Here is a 23,828-nt window from a genome sequence, read left to right on the forward strand (position 1 = left end):
AATCCATAGAGCTGAGACTTACTGCCATTGCCAACAGAATAATCACTCTCACATATGTTACCGACTTCAACCTCAAATAAACTGTTTGAAAATAAATTCTAAAGGTGGTCCTGCGTTATCACTCCCACCACCTTAACAAATTTTCAGAAATGAATGGTACCAATTTCACCGTCAGATCTTTTCTCAGACGACACTGACTATTTTGCACTGTTTTGTTCGAGATTCTCGTACACTGTTGGAAATCAATGCCACAGCTTCATAGGACAACACAATAGGACAATCAAATCGCTATGCCTTCAGAAATATATACAGCATTGAAAAAGCAATGATAAGCACTGAAACCAGAAAGACATTTTTAACCTATCAAGTGGAGGGAGAGAGAGTTGGGTGTATTTTATTTTTTAATTCATTCATGGAATGAAGGGTCGCTGGCTAGACAGCGTTTATTGCCCATCCCAGAAGGTAGTTAAGAGTCAACCACATTCATAGAAACATAGAATCCCAACAGTGTGGAACCATGCCATTAGGACCAACAAGTACACACTGACCCTCCAGAGAGGATTTCACCCAGACTCATTCCCCTACCCTATTACTTTACATTTCCCTTGACTATTGCACCTAACCTACACATACCAGAACACTATGGGCAATTTAACATGGCCAAATCACCCGACCTGCACATCTTTGGATTGTGAGAGGAAACTGAAGCACCAAGAGGAAACCACGCAGACATAGGGAGACCATGCCAACTCCACACAGAAAGTCCCCCAAGGCTGGAATCGAACCCAGATCACTGGTGCTGTGAGGCAGCAGTACTAACCTGAGCCACCGGAGGTTCAAGTAAGGGTAGCTGATTCCTTCCTGACAATCAACAGTGGATTCATGGTCACAATTAGACTCTTTATTCCAGATTTTTACTGGCAGTATTTAAAACCTGGCCCCTAGAATATTTCCCTGATCTCTGAATTAACAGATAATACCACTGGGCCATTGCCTCTTATACAAGAATGGTGCCTGAAATAATAATTTGGGGGTCACCAGTATTACAATTATTGTCGTCATTTTTACCTGCGAAGTTGTCCCTTTTGCTTCATCAAAGTTTTCGGCCATGAAGATATTGAAGGCTGTCCGAGGTCGTTTTGGTTTCCCCAAAACGGTGAGTTTCTTCAGGCAATAAAAAAATCAGAAGGGAGTGTCAGTTCTTAAACCATATTGAACAGGTTCATGTAAAAATAACTAAGTTGAAATATAGAATCACAGAATCCCTACAGTGTGGAAACAGGCCCTTCAGTCCAGCAAGTCCATACTGACCCTCTGAAGAGTATGCCACACAGACCCATTCCCCTACCCTATTACTCTAAGTTTACTCCAGACTAATGCACCTAACTCACACATCCTTGAACACTACAGACAATTTAGCATGGCCAATTCACCTAACCTGCGCATTTTTGGATTATGGGAGGAAACTAGAGGACCCGGAGGAAACCCACGCAGACACGGGGAGAATGTGCAAACTCCGCACAGGCAGTTGTCCGAGGCTGGAATCGAACCCAGCTCCCTGATGCTGTAAGGCTGCAGTGCTAGCCACTGTACCAACGTGCAGCCCCATGCGAGTTTCCTTATTGGACATCAAAACTAGACAAATGTTCTTCACTGTGTTGGCAAGCACCTAACAGTTAGTACACAATAGCTGCCTTCAGAGTGAACAGTGGAGCTGAGAGACACATCATCACCGTTACACTATATACAGGGGTGTCTGCTTGCTCTCTGTAAGTCGCCAGTATTCCAGTAATCAGGTGGAAGACAGGATAGATAAAATGAACAAATATCTTAATGGCATAAATACCAAAAGGAGTGGGACAGAAAGAAACAAAAAAAGCCACCAGAGGTGGTACGAGTGGCAAGATGGCAGCCATCAGGTCCAGGTCAGGCACAGATATTAAGGAAGAGAGAAAAGAAAACAAAATACCAAAACAAAATGGGGAGAGAGTAGAGTAGTCTATCATAAAGCATCAAATCGAGAGAAGGCACGATTCCTTGAGCTTGCATTGAGCTTCCCTAAGCACTGCAACAGTTTGAAGTAAAGGAGATAAAAGGGACCTAAGGGGCAACTCTTTCACGCAGAGGGTGTTGCGTGTATGCAATGAGCTGCCAGAGGTGGTGGTGGAGGCTGGAACAATTACAACACTGGATGGGTATATGAACAGGAAGGGTTGAGAGGGATATGGGCCAAATGAGGGCAAATGGGACTAGATTAATTTAGGATATCTGGTCGGCAGGGGAGGAGTTGGACTGAAGGGCCTGTTTCTACATCCCTATGACTCTATGACAGACAACTTGAAGCAAGGAATCATGCTGCCGTACTGCAAAGTGGTCATCCAGTCTGCTTTCGACTCTTCAATGTAAGGGAGACGGAAGATTGTGTGCAAATAAAATAGTACCTGGCATTGAAAATAAAAGGAAACCTTTATTTCACTCAGGAGCCTTGGTTGGTGAGAGGGGAGGAGAGGGGAGACAAACAAGCAGCTGGTGAGTCTCCTGTGCTTGTGTGTGCAGACAGATGCCAGAGGACAGGGAGGTTTTGGGCTTGACTGAAGAGCGGGTGTTTTTGAGAGAGTGGTCCGTTTAGAATAGTAATGGCGGGTGGGAGGGATGGCATTGTGATGGAGCTGCAAGAGAATAATAAAGGCTGAGAGGATGGAACAGAAGGAAAACAAAGCTTTTTTTTGTGGGGTAGGAATGGAAGAGATGAGAGCAACTGTGTGTGAAATGGAATAGACACAGCTGAGGGCCTTGGTCACTGTGGTGAAGGGATCCTGAGTTGAGACAAAAGGAAGACAGATCAGAATTTGAAATTATTGCAATTTGCAACACCAAAACAGATGCAACAAAGAGAGTGAAACCAGGAGAATGGGATACAAGCAGGCTGTGAGAAAGGTAAGATATAGAGGCAAAGAGGAACATAACAGGGCAGAGAGAAACAGCAGACAGTACAATGCAGTTGATATGAAGTGATATAATGGAACAAAAATAAAAACACCAGTTAAAAAGGCCAATAACAGGAACGATCAAAGGGACACAGAAGGGAAAATACAACATCAATAGAAACTACAGGAGGTACAAAAAGAACACAGAGGGAGGGAAAGTTTACATCTGAGAAAATTTCTGATGATTCAAATGAAAGATCTTGCATCTACATTACTGTCTACAATTTAAAAAGGAAGTATTTCCTCTTGTTAAACCAATTATTCTGATCGACATTATTCACAGGGAAGATATCCTGTCTCTATTTGGCTTCTGTTAAACAAGGTCAAAATGAGCAAATCTAACCCTATTATTGGGTAACAAAGAAGGTATGGATAAAGGCTGGGATTCAGACTTGTCTCCCTATAACCATCAACTAGGCACTCCAACATTGAAACAATGGACTTTTCCAAAAATGTTTACTTTAAAGCAAGTTTCTTATAAATACTCAATGTATAGTAAAGCATCCAATGCATCAGACCTGTAGGTATTTCAAGTAAAACTGGTTCTAAAGATTCAATAACTACATTTTAGACAATGAACTTAATACGTTACACATGGGTCAAACTCCACAGCTTTCATACCTAGCAATGCACTCTCAGATTTTATCACTAGCACTTCAGCGGTTTATATCCAATTAACACAGGTTTTCACAAAGAACAAATAATTCATTCAACTATCTGGAAATAATGCCACAGAACCCGACTCCTCCAAATCACTGAAAAATGCCAGGTATCTTTTTAAACAGAACTTGGCATTCATCCTCATAACTGGGCTGACAGTAATGACTTTGGATGGGAAATCATTAAGACAAGCTCTGGTACATGTATTCAGAATTTCACATTAATAGCACTGAATGAAGGTTCATTTATATGAACAGCAGTGGAGTGACAGGGCATGACAATATTCCACTCAAATTTCAATTGTGCTTTCAACACAAACAGCACAACATTTTATGGAAAAACATGCTACCACACCATATTTTATAGTCCATCACAATACAATGCTGATTTACTATGGCTGAAGACTGCTTTCTCATCTTGTCAGTGTACTTTGTTGATGTGCTACTCCAACGAGCGTGTAAATGGTCTTCCAGCATACATCCTGATTTAATACTCCCTCGGCAACTTATGGCCACTGTGTATATTGCTGATTTAATGTCTGCAGTCGAGTAATTTAATATACTCCCCAGAGTATTTTATGGCCTATTAGGATGCATTGCAAAGAACATATAGCAGTATATACAGGACCACAAAACCTGTTATAATCCACAAAGGCCTCTTCCCATTCCATCTGCTTCATCTCAACTTTTCTATTCCCTTTTCTCTCGAGTCTTCTTACGACGTCCTTGCCAAAGTATCCAAACTAATTGTCGCTTCTACATTTAAACATGTTCTGAGAATAATGAAGGTTTCCTTGTCGGAATTATTCGTGACCATCCAGTACTGATGGTTTGTACTACCCTGGTTTTTCTAGACTGATAGCAGGAATGACTGAGTTGCACTGGAAGAAAAGGTCGAGCAGGCTGGACTTCTAGCTACTCGAGTTCAGAATAGAGACGAGGGAGGGACTGAAGCATGCAGGACCCTGAATGCTCTTGATAAGCGAAATGCAGAGACTTTGAAACACTGCTTCAGAAGGCAGTGGAGGCAGAGTGATTAATATTTTAACACAGTAATAGATTCTCATGAAGCAAGACAATCAAAGGTTAACAGGGTTGAATATGGAAATACAAGCAGATTAGCCATAATCTTACTGACTGGGAAGCAGGCATGAGGGGCCAAATGGCCTGCGCCGTATGTATTCAATTCCTCCATTCCCTGCATTTACATTGCCCAACTCATTCATAACTTTACACACCTTCACCATGCCTTCTCCTAATTCCCTCTTCTGAAAAAAACCCAACTTGTTCAATCTTTCCATGTTCCAGTATCACCGCAAAACATTTGTAATTTTTTCACCCCCTCTGTGTCCTTGAATGCAGAGCAGTGACCAGAACTATGCACTGTACTCCAAGTAAGGTATGTGGAGACAAAGCTGTTTGCAGCAACGTGCAGTACACTGCTGTTGTAGTACTCCCCAGAATATTTTATAAACAAGGCAGGGTAGGTGACTGAGGTGTCAGTGGGGGAGCACTTTGGGGCCAGTGACCATAATTCTACAAATTTCAAAACAGATGGAAAAGAATAGACCGGACGTAAAGTTGAAGTTCTAATTTGGAAAATGACTAATTTTGACAGTATGAGGCAAGAACTTTCAAAAGCTGATTGGGTTCAGATGTTCGCAGGTAAAGGGATGGCTGGAAAATGGGAAGCCTTCAGAAATTAGAGCATGAGAGTCCAGTGACAGTATATTCCTGTCAAGGTGAAAGACTGATAGGTGTAAGGATTGAGAAATTGAGATTTTGGTTAAGAAAAAGAAGGAAGCATATGTCAGGTATAGACAGGAGAGATCGAGTGAATCCTCAGAAGAGCATAAAGGCAGTAGGAGCACACTTAAGAGGAAAATCAGGAGGACAAAAAGGGGACATTAAATAATTTTGGTCAATAGGGTTAAGGAGAATCCAATGGGAATTTATAAATACATTAAGGACAAGAGGGTAACTAGGGAGAGAATAGGGCCCCTCAAAGATCAGCAAGGCAACCTTTGTGTGGAGCCGCAGGAGATGGGAGAGATACTAAATGAGTATTTTGCATCAATGTTTACTGTGGAAAAGGAGATGGAAGATATAGAATGTAAGGAAATAGATGGTGACATCTTAAAAAAAAAATCCATATTTGAGAGGAGGAAGTGCTGGATATCTTGAAATGTATAAAGGTGAATAAATCCCGAGGACCTGATCAGATGTACCCTAGAACTCCGTGGGAAGCTAGAGAAGTGATTGCTGGACCTCTTGCTGAGATATTTGTACCATCAACAGTCACAGGTGAGGTGCCAGAAGACTGGAGGTTGGCTAACGTGATGCCACTGTTTAAGAAACATGGTTAAAGAAAAGTCAGGGAACTATAGACCAGTGAGCCTGATAGCAGTGATGGGCAAGTTGTTGGAGGGAATCTTGAGGGGTAGGATTTACATGTATTTGGGAAGGCAAAGACGGATTAGGGATAATCGAAATGGCTTTGTGTGTGGGAAATCATGACTCACAAGCTTGACTGAGTTTTTTGACGAAATAACAAAGAGGATTGATGAGGGCCTCTGTCTTATACTTCTGAGCCAGTCTGTATCCAAATGGTTAGTTCTCCCTGTAGTCCATGAGATCTAACCTTGCTAGTCAGTCTCCCATGGGGAACTTGTTGAACACCTTAGTGAAATCCATATAGATCACACACAGTGGTGGCAGATGGAATTTAATTCAGATAAATGTGAGGTGCTGCATTTTGGAAAAGCTAATCTTAGCAGGACTTATACACTTAATGGTAAGGTCCTAGGGAGTGCTGCTGAACAAAGAGACCTTGGAGTGCATGTTCATTGTTCCTTGAAAGTGGAGTCACAGTAGATAGGATAGTGAAGGAGGTGTTTGGTATGCTTTCCTTTATTGGTCAGAGTATTGAGTACAAGAGTTGGGAGGTCAGGTTGCGGCTGTACAGCATGTTGGTTAGGCAACTGCTGGAATATTGCGTGCAATTCTGGTCTCCTTCCATCAGGAGGATGTTGTGAAACTTGAAAGGATTCAGAAAAGATTTACAAGGATGTTGCCAGCTTGGAGGATTTGAGATATAGGGAGAGGCTGAACAGGCTGGGGCTGTTTTCCCTGGAGCGTCGGAGGCTGAGGGGTGACCTTATAGAGATTTATAAAACCATGAGGGGCATCGATAGAATAAGTAGACAAAGTCTTTTCCCAGGGGTGGGGGAGTCCAGAACAGAGCATAGGTTTAGGGTGAGAGATGAAAGATGGAAAAGGGGTCTAAGGGGTAACCTTTTCATGCAGAGGGTTGTGCATGTATGGAATGAACTGCCAGAAGTAGTAGTGGAGGCTGGTACAATTACAACATTTGGATGGGTATATGAATAGGAAGGGTTTGGAGGGATATGGGCCAGGTGCTGGCAGGTGGGACTAGATTGGGTTGGGATATCTGGTCAGCATGGACGGGTTGGACTGAAGGGTCTGTTTCCATGCTGTACATCTCTGATTCTACGGGCCAAATAAGAGACAGTGCTGATGTTGAACCTACTCGTTTTTTCCTCATTGATCTCCGTTTAGCCAGTTTCTGTCTCCTCTCTTCTTTCAAGCTAGCCAGTTGAGCTGGCGTGAGGTTCGCTTTGAAGGCTGCCAGTTCCACTTTATATTTCAATTTGGCATCACTTGCTGCTAGTTCATACGGCTGCAAAAAAAAAGAAATCAGTTTTGCTCTCAATTACTCCAATATGCTCCCAGGTAAACAAAAGATCCTTCTTCAAAAACAAAAAAATGAGCTGAACAGCAGCACTGAGCGAAAAGGATTTGGTTTTAAAGGATACTGACAAATTTCAGGTATATTTTAGGCCATTTCAACCTGCAAATCACTCCAGAGTACTAAATGAAAGGCACTTACTTGTTTCTGATCTGGTGTTAGCTGTCTCCATGCGTGAGCAATCTGCTTCGTCTTTTCTGACACTTTTATACCTGCAAAAGAGTAATATCTATTATACAAGGTCAAATGGAGAATAACGTTGTGGCACTGGCTCGGAACAGCGAGACAATATTAAAACAGAACTTCTGCCCTCCATGCAACCCGAAAGTTAGACCCAGAATTAGTTAGACTCTTGATTGCAGAATTTTTTAATTGAATTCAAATTCCACCATCTGCCATGGCGGGATTTGAACCCTGGTCACCAGAGCATTTTCGGATGTCCTCCATGAGTTAATAATCTCGGCATAAAACCACCAGGCCATTGCCTCCCCATATTGCAATATACTGATAGTCCACACTGGTCTGGTGGACTAAACACTGCCCAATATACTGGGTCTAATTCTACCAAGCACATCACAATCACCCAAAAATAAAAGAATCCATGGTAACTCCAAGATACAGACTGGCTACTTTCTTCAAATACCATTATAAGGCTTCAAGTGAAACACCAACATACAGAAATTATGACAATTAACAAAATGAAAGGAAAGGACATGCAGCTCAACATATAGCACCTTTCATAACCTCATAACCAATGAAACACTTTTGGAACTAGGTTGCTATTGCTACCTGATGAAACACCAAAGTTAACTCACACACAGAAGATCTCAGCATGATAATTATCAGATCACCTGATTTTTTTTTAACAGAAGTGTTGTTGATCAAGGCACAAATATTCACCAAAATATAATGTTCAAATCAAAAAGAGAAGATGGAGATATAAAATCAAGCCTTTTCATCAACACCTTCGAACGCTGCCAGTAAGAGGATTCAGACAGGACACAGAAAAAATACCTTGCGCGATAAAACAGTTGCAGGGACACAAGCTCAAATGGTGATGCTCACTACATCCTTTCTTACTAAAACGATTTACATTTATTATTTATTTTTTACCTGGGCTTTGCTTAAACAAAATCTGTTGCTGTTCCACCACATAGCGCAGGTAAGCATTGAGAGGTCGTTTCGGAGGGACTGACGGGGTATTATCCAATGACAATCTTCTTATTGCTGTACACACACCACTGCAACTGCACAAAATAAAAGAAATCCCGTTACAATTCGCTGTTAAACTGCAATACAAAATCAATGAAAAAAAATCAAAAACATAAAAACATATAAATGCTACAGGAAGGACAGAAAGGGAGGCAAGAGAGGAGGGGGAGTGGCATTTTTGATTAGGGACAGCTGTACTGAAGGAGGATATTCCCGGAAATACATCCAGGGGTTATTTGGGTGAACTGAGAAATAAGAAAGGGATGATCACCTTATTGGGATTGTAGACCCCCTAACAGTCAGAGGGAAATTGAGAAACAAACTTGTAAGGAGATCTCCGTTATCTGTAGGTATAACAGGGTGGTTATGGTCGGGGATTTTAACTTTCCAAGCATAGACTGGGACTGCCATAGTGTTAGGAATTTAGATGGAGAGGAATTTGTTAAGTGCATACAAGACAATTTTCTGATTCAGTCTGTGGATGTACCTACTAAAGAAGGTGCAAAACTTGACCTACTCCAGGGAAATAAGGCAGGGCAGATGACTGAGGTGTCACTGGGGGACCAGCGACCATAATTCTATTACATTTAAAACAGTGATAGAAAAGGATAGACCAGATCTAAAAGTTGAATTTCTAAATTGGAAAAAGGCCAATTTTGATGGTATTAAGGAAGAACATTCAAAAGCTGATTGGGGGCAGATGTTCGCAGGTAAAGGGATGGCTGGTAAATGCGAAGCCTTCAGAAATGAAATGAGAGTCCAGAGAAAGTATATTCCTGTCAGGGTGAAAGGGAAGGCTGGTAGGTATAGGGAATGCTGGATGACTAAAGAAATTGAGGGTTTGATTAAGAAAAAGACGGAAGTGTTCGTCAGGTATAGACAGGTATAGATCGAGTGAATCCTTAGAAGAGTATAAAGGCAGTAGGAGTATATTTAAGACGGAAATCAGGAGGGCAAATAGGGATCAGGAGATAGTTTTGACAAAGAGAGATAAGGAGAATCCAAAGGGGTTTTACAAATACATTAAGGACAAAGGGTTAACGAGAGAGAGAATAGGGCCCAAAGATCAGCAAGGCAGCCTTTGTGTGGGGCACAGGAGATTGGGGAGATACTAAATGAGTATTTTGCATCAGTGTTTACTGTGGAAAAGGACGTGGAAGATATAGAATGTGGGGAAATAGATGGTGACATCTTGAAAAATGTCAGTATTACAGAGGAGTTGTTGGTTGTCTTGAACAGGTAAAGGTGGATTAATCCCCAGAACCTGATCAGGTGTACCATGGAACTCTGTGGGAAGCTAGGAAAGTGATTGGTGGACCCCTTGCTGAGGTATTTGTCTCATCGATACTTACAGGTGAGGTGCCAGAAAATTGGAGGTTGGCTAACGCGGTGCCACTGTTTGAGAAGGGTAGGAAGGACAAGAGAGAGCTATACAGAACCAGTGAGCCTGACCTCAGTGGTGGACAAGATATTGGAGAGAGTCCTGAGGGACAGGATGTACATGTATTTGGAAAGGCAAGGACTGATTAGGGATAGTCAACATAGCTTTATGCATGGGAAATCATGTCTCACAAACTTGATTGAGTTTTTAAAATTAATAACAAAGAAGATTGATGAGGGCAGAGTGGTAGATGTGATCTATTTGGACTTCAGTAAGGCGTTCGACAAGGTTCCCTATGGGAGACTGATTAGCAAGGTTAGATCTTATGGAATACAGGGAGAACTAGCCATTTGGATACAGAACTGGCTCAAAGGCAGAAAACAGAGGGTGGTGGTGGAGAGTTGTTTTTCAGACTGGAGGCCTGTGACCGGTGGAGTGCCACAAGGATCAGTGCTGGGTCCTCCATTTTTCGTCATTTATATAAATGATTAGGATGTGAGTATAAGAAGTATAGTTAGTAAGTTTGCAGATGACATCAAAATTGGAGGTGTAGTGGACAGTGAAGAAGGTCACCTCAGATTACAACAGGATCTTGATCAGATGGGCCAATGGGCTGAGAAGTGGCAGATGGAGTTTAATTTAGATACATGCAAGGTGCTCATTTTGGGAAAGCAAATCTTAGGAGGACTTATATACTTAATGGTAAGGTCCTAGGGAGTGTTGCTGAACAAAGAGACCTTGCAGTGCAGGTTCATAGCTCCTTGAAAGTGGAGTCACAGGTAGATAGGATAGTGAAGGCGGCATTTGGTATGCTTTCTTTTATTGGTCCGAGTATCGAGTACAGGAGTTGGGAGGTCATGTTCCGGCTGTACAAGACAGAAGGATGTTGCAAAACCTAAAAGGGTTCAGAAAACATTTACAAGGATGTTTCCAGGGTTGGAGGGTTTAAACTATAGAAAAAGAGGTTGAATAGGCTGGAGCTGTTTTCCCTGGAGTGTCGGAGGCTGAGCAGTGACCTTATAGAGGTTTACAAAATTGTGAGGGGCATGGAAAGGATAAATAGACAAAGTCTTTTCCCTGGGGTGAGGGAGTCCAGATCTAGAGGGCATAGGTTTAGGGTGAGGGGGAAAAGATATAAAAGAGACCTAAGAGGGTGGTATGTATATGGAATGAGGTGCCAGAGGAAGTGGTGGAGGTTGGTACAATTGCAACATTTAAAAGGCATTTGGATGGGTATATGAATAGGAAGGGTTTGGAGGGATGTGGGCTGGGTGCTGGCAGATCGGACTAGATTGGGTTGGAAATATCTGGTCAGCATGCACGGGTTGGACTTTAGAGTCTCTTTTCGTGCTGTACATCTCTATGACTACCATGCAACTTGATGTATACCTCTTCAAAAATCCCTAAAATGGGCACACTCAATCACGATTACGACAAACAAAAGACAGACGGTTTAGCACAGTTTGTATGGACACAAAAAGAATATAGACAGGGTAAGCAAATTCTAAAGATCAAAAAATTAAATTTTCTGTCTCAATAGTAGTTTGATTTCTAGCACTGTGCCATGTTGTTTGCAGGGTGATGGACAATTCAGTGAGTGGACCTAGATATCTAAAGTTTTATGGTTTTCTATGTTTATTCCACATGGAGAGTGAGAGTGAGAAATGGATGCTTTCAGTTTGCAAGTTCTGGATGTTTTCCTCTCCTATGTTGCATTTAACAGCCTGCAGCTTAGCCACAGGGCTATCATCAGGCAGCATTTCCTCAACTCAGAAGACTCTCCATACTGCCCAGTCTCAAATTTACCTCTTACTGCTTCCAAAACATTGTGCTGCACAGCTCAGAAACATGGAGAACTTGATTTTCTCTTTGCAAAACTCCCCTGGTGTTTTTGGTTTTATATAGCAGTCCAATTGCCATTTCAGTTTACAGCCCAAAGAAAAAAAAGTCGTCTCTTGCAGGAATTATCCTCAGCATCTGTGATAATGTTTGTTCTGCAATCAAAATCACAGAATAGATTTTCTGGTCACTAGCATATTGCTGTTTGTGGAAATGGACTGCTGAGCTTTCTGGATTGACAATAATAATTACACTTCGAAGAATATTCAACTGGCTGTGAAGTACTTTAAGGCAGCCAGCCATCATCAGAAGTACAACGTAAATGCAGTGCTCTTTTATCACATTAGGTCACTTTGCACTGATTGGTACCTCCTTTACCTTCTTGTCAGCAGATTGGCAGTGGTCATTTGAATCAAGCATTTACAGTATTTTGTGTTAAATGGAAACATCTTTTGAAGAGTGCAATGCTGCGAATAAGCACTAGATGCCACCAGACAACTTCAGCTCAAGTCTAGAAGCAGATGGAAAGAGAGTCTTCTTGTGATATGTATTCACCTTGAAGTGCAACATATTCAATGATGACGAAAAAAAAAACAAATGCAGACAGAACTTCAAATACAAACAAAAAAATAACTGAATACATAGCAGGCCAGGCAATAAAGAAAAGGAAAATCATGGGTTCTTTCAGATAAAGATTGTTCCTACGGTTGGTATTGAGAGTATTATCTGCTTTCACATCAGATAAGGATATCTGACACAAACCTACAGTATAAAGATATTTTTCGTTAATCATTCTGTTCGGACATACATCTCCAGAGCAAGTAAAATTTAGATTAGATTAGATTCCCTACAGTGTGGAAACTGGCCCTTTGGCCCAACCAATTGACACCGCCCCTCCAAACAGTAACCCACCCAGACCCATTTCCCTCTGATTAATGCACCTAACACTACGGGCAATTTAGCATGGCCAATTCACCTGACCTGCACATCTTTGGACTGTGGGAGGAAACCGGAGCACCCACGCACCCTGTGGGAGGACACGGGGAGAATGTGTAAACTCCACTACTGCATTACAAAATCCTCCAAGCTCTGAAAACTAAACTGCAATTAAACAATTGACATAAGAGTGTACACTTGGGGAGGTGATAGTATTATCACTCGAGTTTTAATCCAGAAACTCAGGTAATGTTCTGGGGACCCAAATTCAAATCTTGTCAGGGTGCAATTTTAATTCATTAAAGAATCTAGAATTAAGGGTCTAATGATGACCTCAAACCCACTGTTGACTGTTGGAAAAGGGAAGGAAATCTGCCATCGTAACCTTACATGTAACTCCAGACCCATAGCAATGGGGGATGACACTTAACTGCTCTCTGCACAATTAAGGATGGGCAATAACTGCTGGCCTATCCAGAGACACACATCCTGTGAGTGAATTACAAAAAGGCACAGGCTGGGGACAGGTCTTGTGGCGCAGTGGTAGAATCCCTTTGGGTCAGGAGGTCCGAGCTCAAATCCCAGCTACCCCAAGGTGTCATAAGGTGCCCATATAGGGTGATTAAAAATGGCTACACAGGTAGGGAACAATCAATAGGTAATTACTTGTGAGTATATGAGAAATATTTTTTGACCGTGATGGTGCGTTGTAGAGTTAAGAGAAGCCAAATCACATCTCATTTTGCAAATAAATCAAAAATTAATAAAGATTGATTTCTGGTCTCCTCTGCCTGAGAGAGTTTAACCTGTCATTGCCTCCCAAGGTCCCCCAAGCACAACTAGTTAGCACAGGAAAAAGAAAGTGGAATCAAACTGAGAAAAGAAAAGACCAAATTATTACTTCCACTATTCCTCACAATGGAGAGAATTTTAACTATTCATTCACCACAAATAAATGAGCCAACTGCAGGAAATAGTTGTTCTGCTGTAAGTGACGCTCAAGGCCACCATTTCTTTCCCAATTCAACAAAAATGAAATAAATGGAACCATTCAATCCAAACCCCGGAACAGAAGTCGAGAGATCCAGGTGATTGACTGCATTAGTCATAGTCAACATCATCTTCCGCTAGGGTCTGGTTTCCAAGTCAAGTAGTAGACAATCTATTTCAGCAAAACATTCATGATTTTCTCCCTTTAAGCAATCATATTTTGTCCTGATTTCTCGGCCTCATCCAAACCAAAGCTTGGGAACATACAAATGTGCCTAACGTAATAGTTTGGAATTACATCTGGGATTTGGGGTGGGGAGGTTTGAAAACTAACGAAGGCGGGAGAGGGACTTGAAATGGTCAGCCACAGGGCGGTGGGGTTTGAACACTGCAGCATTCTACTAAACATGTTGCTAAAGCAGCAGTCCTAGTTAGGATACATTTTTAAGTATCACAATTAAAACCACCTCGCGTGTTTACTTTTGAGGTTTTCAATGCACGACAGTTCCTGGTTCAAACGCAAGCAACCGGAAGGATTAATCCCATCTTTGGATAATTGAGGGCCGATGGAATGGAGCGTGACACAAGGAGAAAAGAGATTTTCAAGAGTATCCTCTCTAGATAGGGATAGGTTTCGTTTTGAGGGGAAAATCTTGGCGGGAGTGCGAGGGCGGGAAGAAAGAAAGGAAGGATTATTCTTTTATTAGCGGAATGTTATGGGGGAGCAAACAGAGGATTGTTTTCTTTGAAGAGGAGAAAGGAGAATGTGATGTGGGTTTTTTTGAGGGAGTTAAGAAGATAATTATTTTATGAAAGGGAGCAGTGATGGGTGGGTTGGTGGTAGATTCGTGGGGAGGAAGGCGGAATAGATGGTGAATGTGTAGGCCAGCAAAGCTCCCTGCACTGACTCACTGTCAGTCAGGACACTGATGGTTGCAACAGTATCAGCTTCCGCCCTGTAACATTGTAACACTCGCTGGTTACAATGTAACACTTCCCGGTTACAATGTTGCAGTGAATGGAACCCAAGCCCGGGCCGCCATCCCCGGGGACTCCCGCTGCTCGCGCCGCTTCCCTCTCGGCCCACACTCACCTCGCAGGCCAGGGCCTGCAGCTGAACACTCCTCCCAGCCTCCGACCGAGCAAAGCAACGCCCAGAGCCACGACACCCGCCATCCCGTCACTCGATTGTCAGTGCACCGCGCACCACCGAAGGATTCTGGGTCCGCCGAGGGAGCACCGCGCTGCGGGGGCGTGCGGGGAGACCGTTTGCAGCGGCGGATGTTGACTGGGTTCAGGGCAGCAAGGAGGGGTCAAACTACCTGAGAGGCAAATTCAAACAACAAAAAATAGCAAGCTTCACAAATGTGAGTTTTACCCAGTTACTCCAGAAAACGTCTCCCTGCCAAATCTCAGGCGTGGTTTTCACATCACAATTTGTTCGAAAATTGCAGCAACGTTCCTTTTCGGCAAAAATTGCACTTGTCGTAAATTGATCCCAAAACTCATCATTTTTTTTCTCTCTGGCTCAATATAATTACCTGATTTATTTATCTACTCTTAAGCACTTGTGAAACAGCGTTGTGAGGAAGGGTCACTGGAGGTTAGCCGTGTTTTCTCGCCACAGACCTGCTGTCTCCAGCAAATTTCTGGTTTTGCTAGTTTCAGATCCCCAGCATCCGCAATTCTTTGCTTTCTATTATTAGATTGTGAATTAGAGGTGTGTTCTGTTGGGTTTACAGGAAGGAACTGTTGTGAAATTTGGAGTCATAGAGATGTACAGTATGGAAGCAGACCCTTTGGTCCAACCCGTCCATGATAACTAGAGATCCCAACCCAATCTAGTCCCACCTGCCAGCACCCAGCCCAGATCCCTCCAAATCCTTCCTATTCATAAACCCATCCAAATGCCTCTTAAATGTTGCAATTGTACCAGCCTCCACAACTTCCTCTGGCAGCTCATTCCATACACATACCACTCTGTGTGAAAATGTTGCCCCGTAAGTCTCTTTTATACCTTTCCCTTCTCACCCTAAACCTATGTTCTCTAGTTCTGGACTCCCTGACACCAGGGAAAAGACTTTGCCTATTTACTCTATCCATGTCCCTCATAATTTTGTAAACCTCTATAAGGTCACCCCCTCAGTGTCCAACGCTCCAGAGAAAACAGCCTCAGCTTGTTCAGCCTCTCCCTTAGCTCAAATCCTCCAACCCTGGCAATATCTTTGTAAATCTTTTCTGAACCCTTTCAAGTTTTACAACATCTTTCCAATAGGAAGGAAACCAGAATTGCACGCAATATTCCAACAGTGGCCTAAACAATGTCCTGTACAGCCACAACATGACCTCCCAACTCCTTTACTCAATACTCTGACCAATAAAGAAAGCATACTAAATGCATTCTTCACTATCCTATGTACCTGCAATTCCACTTTCAAGGAGCTATGAACCTGTACTCCCTAGGACCTTACAGTTAAGTGTATAAATCCTGCTAAGATTTGCTTTCCCAAAATGCAGCACCTTGCATTTATCTGAATTAAACTTCATCTGCCACTTCTCAGCCCACTGGCTTATCTGGTCCAGATCGTGTTGTAATCTGAGGTAACCCTCTTCGCTGTCCACTACACCTCCAATTTTGGTGTATTCTGCAAACTTATTAACTGTACCTTTTATGTTCGCATCCAAATCATTTATGCAAATGACAAAAAGTAGAGGGCCCAGCACCGATCCACTGGTCACAGGCCTCCAATCTGAAAAACAACCCTCCACCACCACCCTCTGTCTTCTACCTTTCAGCCTGTTCTGTATCCAAATGGCTAGTTCTCCCTGTATTCCATGAGATCTAACCTTGCTAATCAGTCTCCCATAGGAAACCTTGTCAAACGCCTTACTGAAGTCCATATAGATCACATCTACCACTCTGCCCTCATCAATCCTCTTTGTTACTTCCTCAAAAAACTCAATCAAGTTTGTGAGACATGATTTCCCACGCACAAAACCATGTTGACTATCCCTAATCAGTCCTTGACTTTCCAAATACATGAACATCCTGTCTCTCAGGATTCCCTCCAACAACTTGCCCACCACCGAGGTCAGGCTCACTGGTCTATAGTTCCCTGGCTTGTCCTTATCACACTTCTTAAACAGTTGACACCACATTAGCCAATTTCCAGTCTTCCAGTACCTCACCTGTGACTATCAATGATACAAATATCTCAGCAAGAGGCCCAGCAATCACTTGTCTAGCTGCCCACAGAGTTCTAGGGTACACCTGATCAGGTCCTGGGGATTTATCCACTTTTATGCATTTCGAGTCACCCAGCACTTCCTCCTCTGTAATCTGGACATTTTGCAAGATGTCACCATCTATTTCCCTACAGTCTATATCTTCCATATTCTTTTCCACAGTAAATTCTGATGCAAAATACTCATTTAGTATCTCACCCATTTTCTGCGGCTCCACACAAAGGCCACCTTGCTGATCTTTGGGGGGGGGGGCCCTATTCTCTCCCTAGTTACCCTTTTGTCCTTACTGTATTTGTTAAAAATTCTTTGGAATCTCCTTAATTCTATTTGCCAAAGCTATCTCATGACCCCTATTTGTCCCCCTGATGTCTCTCTTAAGTATACTCCTACTTCCTTTATACTCTTCTAAGGATTCACTCGATCTATCCTGTCCATACCTTACAAATGCTTCCTTCTTTTTCTTAACCAAACCCTCAATTCCTTTAGTCATTCAGCATTCCCTCTACCTACCAGCCTTTCCTTTCACCCTAACAGGAATATACTTTCTCTGGATTCTCGTTATCTCATTTCTGAAGGCTTCCCATTTTCCAGCCATCCCTTTACCAGCGAACATCTGCCCCCAATCAGCTTTTGAATGTTCTTCCTTAATACCGTAAATATTGGCCTTTCTCCAATTTAGAACTTCAAATTTTAGATCTGGTCTGTTCTTTTTAAATGTAATAGAATTATGGTTGCTGGCCCCAAAGTGCTCCCCCAGTGACAGCTCAGTCACCTGCCCTGCCTTATTTCCCAAGAGTAGGTCAGGTTTTGCACTTTCTCTATGTGGATATACCTACTACTGAATCAGAAAATTGCCTTGTTCACACTTAACAAATTCCTCTCCATCTAAACCCTTAACACTAGGGCAGTCCCAGTTTATGTTTGGAAAGTTAAAATCCCCTACCATAACCACCCTATTTTTCTTACAGATAGCTGAGATCTTACAAGTTTGTTTCTCAATTTCCCTCTGACTATTAGGGGGTCTATAATACAATCCCAATAAGGTGATCATCCCTTCCTTATTTCTCAGTTCCACCCAAATAACTTCCCTGGATGTATTTCCAGGAATATCCTCCCTCAGCACAGCTGTAATGCTATCCCTTATCAAAAATGCCACTACCCCTCCTCTCTTGCCTCCTCTTCTATCCTTCCTGTAGCATTTGTATCCTGGAACATTCAGCTGCCAGTCCTTTGAAGTCATTACTAAGAAGTAACCACACCCATTTCCAACTAAGTGACAGTTGACTGGCATCGGTCATCAAACTGTCATGAAGAGATGGCCCAAATCTTCCAATCTCGTTTGAAATCCTTAATTCTGACCCAGATTAAATAAAAAATATATAATTAATGGTAGGGTTTTGGGTAGTGTTGGTTAAAAATGTGTCTGGTGCTTGCCTTTATTGCTGCCCTTTGTGTATAGGAGGTGGGAAGTCATGTTGAGGTTTTAAGGACATTGGTGAGGTCTCTTCTGGAGTACTGCATCCAGTTCTAGTCACCCGGGTTGCAGGAACGATACTATTAAGCTAGATTGGGTTCAGAAGCAATTTGCCAGGATGTTGCTGGATATGGAAGGTTTGAGTTATAAAGAAAGGCTGAATAGACTCGGCCTTTTTTCACTGGAGTGGAGAAAGTTGAGGGGACCTTACAGAAGTTTCTAAAATCATGAAGAGGATCGTAGTTAATAGTAGTTGTCTTTTCCATAGGATGGGGGGATTTCAATACTAGGGGGCACATTCTTAAGGTGAGAAAAGAGAGATTTAAAAAAGGCACAAAGGGCAGATTTTTTGTACAGAATGTACAAGTAAAATGTACATGTGGAATGAACTTCCTGAGAAGTGGTGGATGTGGGTACAATTACAATATTTAAAATACATTTAGAGAAGTACATGAATAGGAAAAGTTTGGAGAACTATGGGCCAAGAGCAGGCAGGTGGGACTAGATGAGTTTGGGATTATGTTCAGCATGGACAAGTTGGACTGGAGGGTCTGTTTTCATGCACTGAGACTTACTTTCTTTTCAGGCCCAACATCCAACAATATATCTTTCACAATGGACACAGTCTAAAGGCTCCAATGTCTTTGACAAGCTTCCAGAGAGAAGGGTTAGGGTGGTAATGAGGTAGGTCAGGTTCAGGTGTGGGAGAAAGGGTGCATGCCAAGTCAGTGGGACTGAAGCTAATTGGATCATGTTTGTGTATACAGTCAAGACAATCAGGCTCCTGGGGGGGAAGGATGGAAGACTGGGGGGAAGGATGTCCGGACAATTTAGTGTAGAATAGGGTCAATCAGTTGTACAGTTACCCAAGAATTTTCTCTCAAACATTTTCTTGCTAATAGTTTCCTGGGTATCCAGAGCTCAAAAGATCTGAGTCGTTTTGTTTCCAACACTAAGAGAAAAGCGTAGAATGGTGGATGGTGAATTTCTTTTACAATTTGTCTATTCAATCCTGTTTCCAATCACCTCCATGGCCTCACCTTTCACTATCTTTGTAATCTCTGCCAGCGATGTAACTTTCTGAGATACCAACTCCAAGGTCTTCACCACCCGGCCATCAGCTGCCATGGCTTTAATCTCTGGCTTCTCTCCTGAAAACTCCCTTCATCTCATTAGTCCTTTTTGGTATTTCTTAAAATCTGGATCGCTTGACCAGGCATTTGGTCACCTGTCCTAACATCTCTTTGTGCATCATGGTGTCAAATTTTGTTTGACAAGGCTTGGAAAGAACCTTGGAAAGTTTGTTCCTCTAAGTGAGCTGTCTCAATACAAGTGGTTTCACACTGCTGTAGGTGCCTAAAGTAGAATGTTGTTTAACATTATCTATTCTTTCAACATCCTAACTTTGTGTTGAAGTGTTGCAAATAGATAAACTTTCAAATTAATGATGACCTCATTGCTGTTGCTAAGGGAAGTTTATCACCGCCACCTGTAAATCCTTCCTCAAGAGGGGTCTGTCATCAAAGTAAGAAAAATCTATCAAGTAATGATAGCTTTCTTTCATGACATTATATGGATTAAAACAAGGCTTTTATTTAAATAGACATTTACAGTAACGATACTTTCTCACTTTCCAGCAGGTGGTAAGATTGCTGTTTTTTTTTATCAAATCCACAATCAAACAGAAGGCTGGATTGTGCAAATACACAGGGTCAAACCATGGTTAGATTTTATTCTTGAGGTCCAAATCCTTGTTGTGAGCTGTTGTTTTCTTAAAACTCTTGTCCCTCATATCAGTCGGCATGGAGTTGTAAATATCAGGTCGTAAATAATTGTATATTCGAGGGAATCACATTTTTCAGAAGAGGGAGAGTGGTAATATATAGGCAGAGATTTCAGAAACGTTGCTAATTGAAGCATCACCAAAGAAAATGTCCTGACATTGACAGAGAAATGGCGACTACCTGAAGGCCAATCTTAAAAGGTCAGAGTGAGTGTCCATACTTCTGCATCAGGAGTGCCAGGTTCAAATCCTTTCTGCTCCAAAGGCATGTTATAACATCGCTGAACAGGTTGATCTGAAGGGTAAGGATTAGAACCCCGTGAATGTCACCTCGAGAAGGTGCAAAGAGCAGAAAGTAAATTGACAGCGTTTGCAAATGACTGGAAATAAAGTTGCCTGCACGACAGAATTTTATTTCATCCCAGCAGTCTCCCACTCCCCTTGTAGCCTTCCCATCACTCTCAGGTGAAAAACAGGTTTGATCTCATTTTTGGCCTCCACCTCTCCCCCCACCCCCACCGGGCTCAACCCAACCACACCCCTCCTAGTGCGAGCATCCCCTACAACAAACCCCATGTCCACTTCCTGTTCCCAGCCTTCCATCTTCCTTCCCCTACTCATGGCCGTTGTCCTGCTCCAACTGGGACCCAAGTGCCTGCCTTATCTTTCCAATGCTTGGTGAGCAGTGTAAGGCTGATAATGGCACCATACACTTCTTGCAGTCTGCTGTTGTGACCAGGTTATGTCACTTGCCATGTCTGCACATGTGCAGGGGTTATGCTGCTATCAGTCTGAAGGGGTTTGGAAATGAATATAGTGCAAGTAGGTTAAGATGACTGACCTGGGCACAGTGTTAAGTCTTCTTTTCCTGAAAACAGAAGTAGTAGTAGAATTATATTAATAATCAGATGGAAAATGCCTTGGAAGACATATGGAAGTGAATTGTAAGGAATCAACATTACAAAATTATGAACAAACATAGAAAACGGCTGTTCTGAAGAATTGTCATACCGAGTATCAAAAGATTAACAGTTTCTCTTCTTACAGATGGTCAAAAAGCACAGGAGGACAGGCAGCATCCAAGGAGCAGGAGAATCGACGTTTCAGGCATAAGCTCTTCATCAGGAATGGGGGGGGGGGGGGCACGGGATGGGGAAGACAATAGGTAGATGCAGTTGAGGGGTGATGGTGATAGGTCAGACTGGATAGTTTGGGGAGGAAGATTGACAGGTGGGATAGTTCAAGACAGCAGTGCCAAGGAGGGGAAATTGGTCAGCCACAGGGCGGTGGGTTTGATTGGTGCGTATGTCCCAGAGATGATCTCTGAATTGTTCCAAGAATTGGCATCTTGATTCACCAATGTAGAGGAGACCACATCCAGAGCAAGGGACATGATAGAGGTGTGTGGATGTGGAAGGAGTCTTTTGGGGCCTGGGGCTGAGTTTGGTGGTTGTGGGGGGGAGGTGGTGGAGTGTAGTGCAGGTTTTACACCTCTTGCATTGGCAAGGGGCCAGGAGTGGAGGGTGGGTTGGTGTGGGTGCATGGACCTAATGAGGGAGTCACAGAGGGGATTAGTTTCTGCAGAATGCTGATAGGGGTGGGGAGAGAAATATATCTTTGGTGGTGGGGTCTGAATGTAGGTGACAAAAATGGCAGGGGATGATGTGCTGTTTCCCAAGTTTGGTGGGATGGAAGGTGAGGACAAGGGAAGGGGTGGGGTCAGGGACAGAGGTGCAGAAAGTGGAGGAGATGCTCTGGAGGGCACTGACCATGTGGGATGCCAGATGATACCACATCCGCCGAGTTTCTCCTGCACCTTGCCTTTATTTCAGATTTGCAGCATGCACACTCTTTTGCTTTCCTTCCAAAATTATGCATCAAGGGGTTGAAGTCATAAAAAGAAACAGAAGCAAAATGGCTATTATTTCTATCTGTCTGCACTCCATTCTCACTGATTTCATAATAGAATGGGATAACTTGCATCCATGGTTTCCAGAATGGATAGAGTTGAACTGGAAAAAGCACAAAAGATCTAGCAGAGGACGAAGGGAGTCAACAGGACCTTTCAATAGGACTGGGGGAGGGGAAGGAGGTTGCAAGATAAACAGGGAGTGGGAAGGGAAATGGGGCTGAGGGAATGATGGGTGGAATGTGGCTATGATTAGATTAGATTCTTTAGTGTGAAAACAGGCCCTTCAGCCCAACAAGTCCACACCAACCCACCAAAGAGTAACCCATCCAGACACGTTTCCCTACATTTACCCCTGACTAATGAACCTAACACTATGAGCAATTTAGCATGGCCAATTCACCTAACTTGCACATCTTTGGACTGTGGGAGGAAAACCACAGACACAGGGAGAATGTGCAAACTCCAAACAGATAGTGGGCCAATGTGGGAATCGAACCCGGGTCCCTGGTGCTATAAGGCAGCAGTGTTAACCACTGAGCCACCATGCTGTGATTGGTCAGTGGGAAGGGTGGAGCAGATAGGTGGGAAGGAAGATGGAGAGGTTAAGGGGACAGAGTGGAGAGGGAGTACTGGACCTGGGATGAGATTGGGGTGGGGAGATTTGGAAACTGGTTAATTCCATTTTACATCCGTATGGTTTTCAGTCCAAGACTGTTGAAAACTGAATCAAAATAATTGCAGATGCTACCGGAAATAAAAATAAAAAAACATTGGACAGACTCAGCAGGCCAGGCAGCAGCTGTGTGTAGAGACAATATATAGATAGTTGACAACCTTTGAGGGTTATGGGGAATCTAACCGCATTACAAAATTAAGTTTCAAGAGGGTGAATAGTTATAAAGAGGATAAAGAAAGGGACAGAAGTAAAATGGCTATTATTTCTACCCATCTGCAGTCCGATAATATCAGGTCAATTAAATCTTGTACAGCTTAAACGTTTTGCAAAAGCTTCCATTAGTTTTTGTTCACACCATGGACAGTACACAGCAACATGAGGCACCCTCAAAGGTCCAAATGGCCTATTTGCACCTTAATCCTTGTGCAATTCTTTCATGGTGCGGTTTGATGGGAGTATTGGACATTTCTATTGTGGGATTAGGCAACTTGTATTGCACTGCCTTGATCTTCTATTTGCTTTCTAGGTAGGTTCTACCTGGCTTAAAAAATAATGTAAAGATGTGCACAGCTTTTCATCTGATATGGGTCAGAAATCGAGATTTTAACTCAGATTAGAAGATATAACATTTATAATTACCACATTAGTTACCTCCTCAAATTTCAACCAGGTTTATTAAATGTGACTGAACCTTTTAACTACTTCCCTTGGCATGATGCCAAATAGCTTCTGAAGCAAAGTGTGTATTTTGTTGTGTAGTTCTGCCACACAAGTTCAATTTTATATATATTAGAAATAAGGTTTAGTTGTAAACACCATACAGTATGCACAACCACAGTTTTAAAAGTTCTGAAGGCTCAGCTGTTACCATGTCAGAAATTAGTGGAGGGAGGGGGAGAGAATACCAGTATTAATGTTGAAACAAACCTAGACAAAATATACAGAATACAAATAACGAACTAAA

General features: G+C 42.6%; 1 protein-coding gene across 3 annotated transcripts in view; it reads right to left on the minus strand.

Moving 5' to 3' along the window:
- The window catches only part of tfam (transcription factor A, mitochondrial), a 32,307-nt gene extending 16,896 nt beyond the window's left edge, over nt 1-15,411 (minus strand). Inside the window, exons 1-6 of one of the 3 annotated variants that reach the window (XM_060842332.1) lie at nt 15,315-15,411; nt 14,867-15,095; nt 8,529-8,662; nt 7,557-7,627; nt 7,197-7,346; nt 1,069-1,164 (exon numbers count right to left, since the gene is read on the minus strand). In XM_060842332.1, the coding sequence (XP_060698315.1) occupies nt 1,069-1,164; nt 7,197-7,346; nt 7,557-7,627; nt 8,529-8,662; nt 14,867-14,949 (534 nt within the window). In that variant the 5' untranslated portion in view covers nt 14,950-15,095; nt 15,315-15,411. Of the gene's footprint in view, nt 1-1,068; nt 1,165-7,196; nt 7,347-7,556; nt 7,628-8,528; nt 8,663-12,225; nt 12,359-14,866; nt 15,121-15,314 lie in introns of those variants that run through there. The other 2 variants (XM_060842333.1, XM_060842334.1) reach the window with 2 other exon arrangements.
- Nucleotides 15,412-23,828: the final 8,417 nt, after the last annotated feature.

This window comes from Hemiscyllium ocellatum, chromosome 22 (genome assembly GCF_020745735.1).
Source record: "Hemiscyllium ocellatum isolate sHemOce1 chromosome 22, sHemOce1.pat.X.cur, whole genome shotgun sequence".
Lineage (NCBI taxonomy): Eukaryota > Metazoa > Chordata > Chondrichthyes > Orectolobiformes > Hemiscylliidae > Hemiscyllium > Hemiscyllium ocellatum.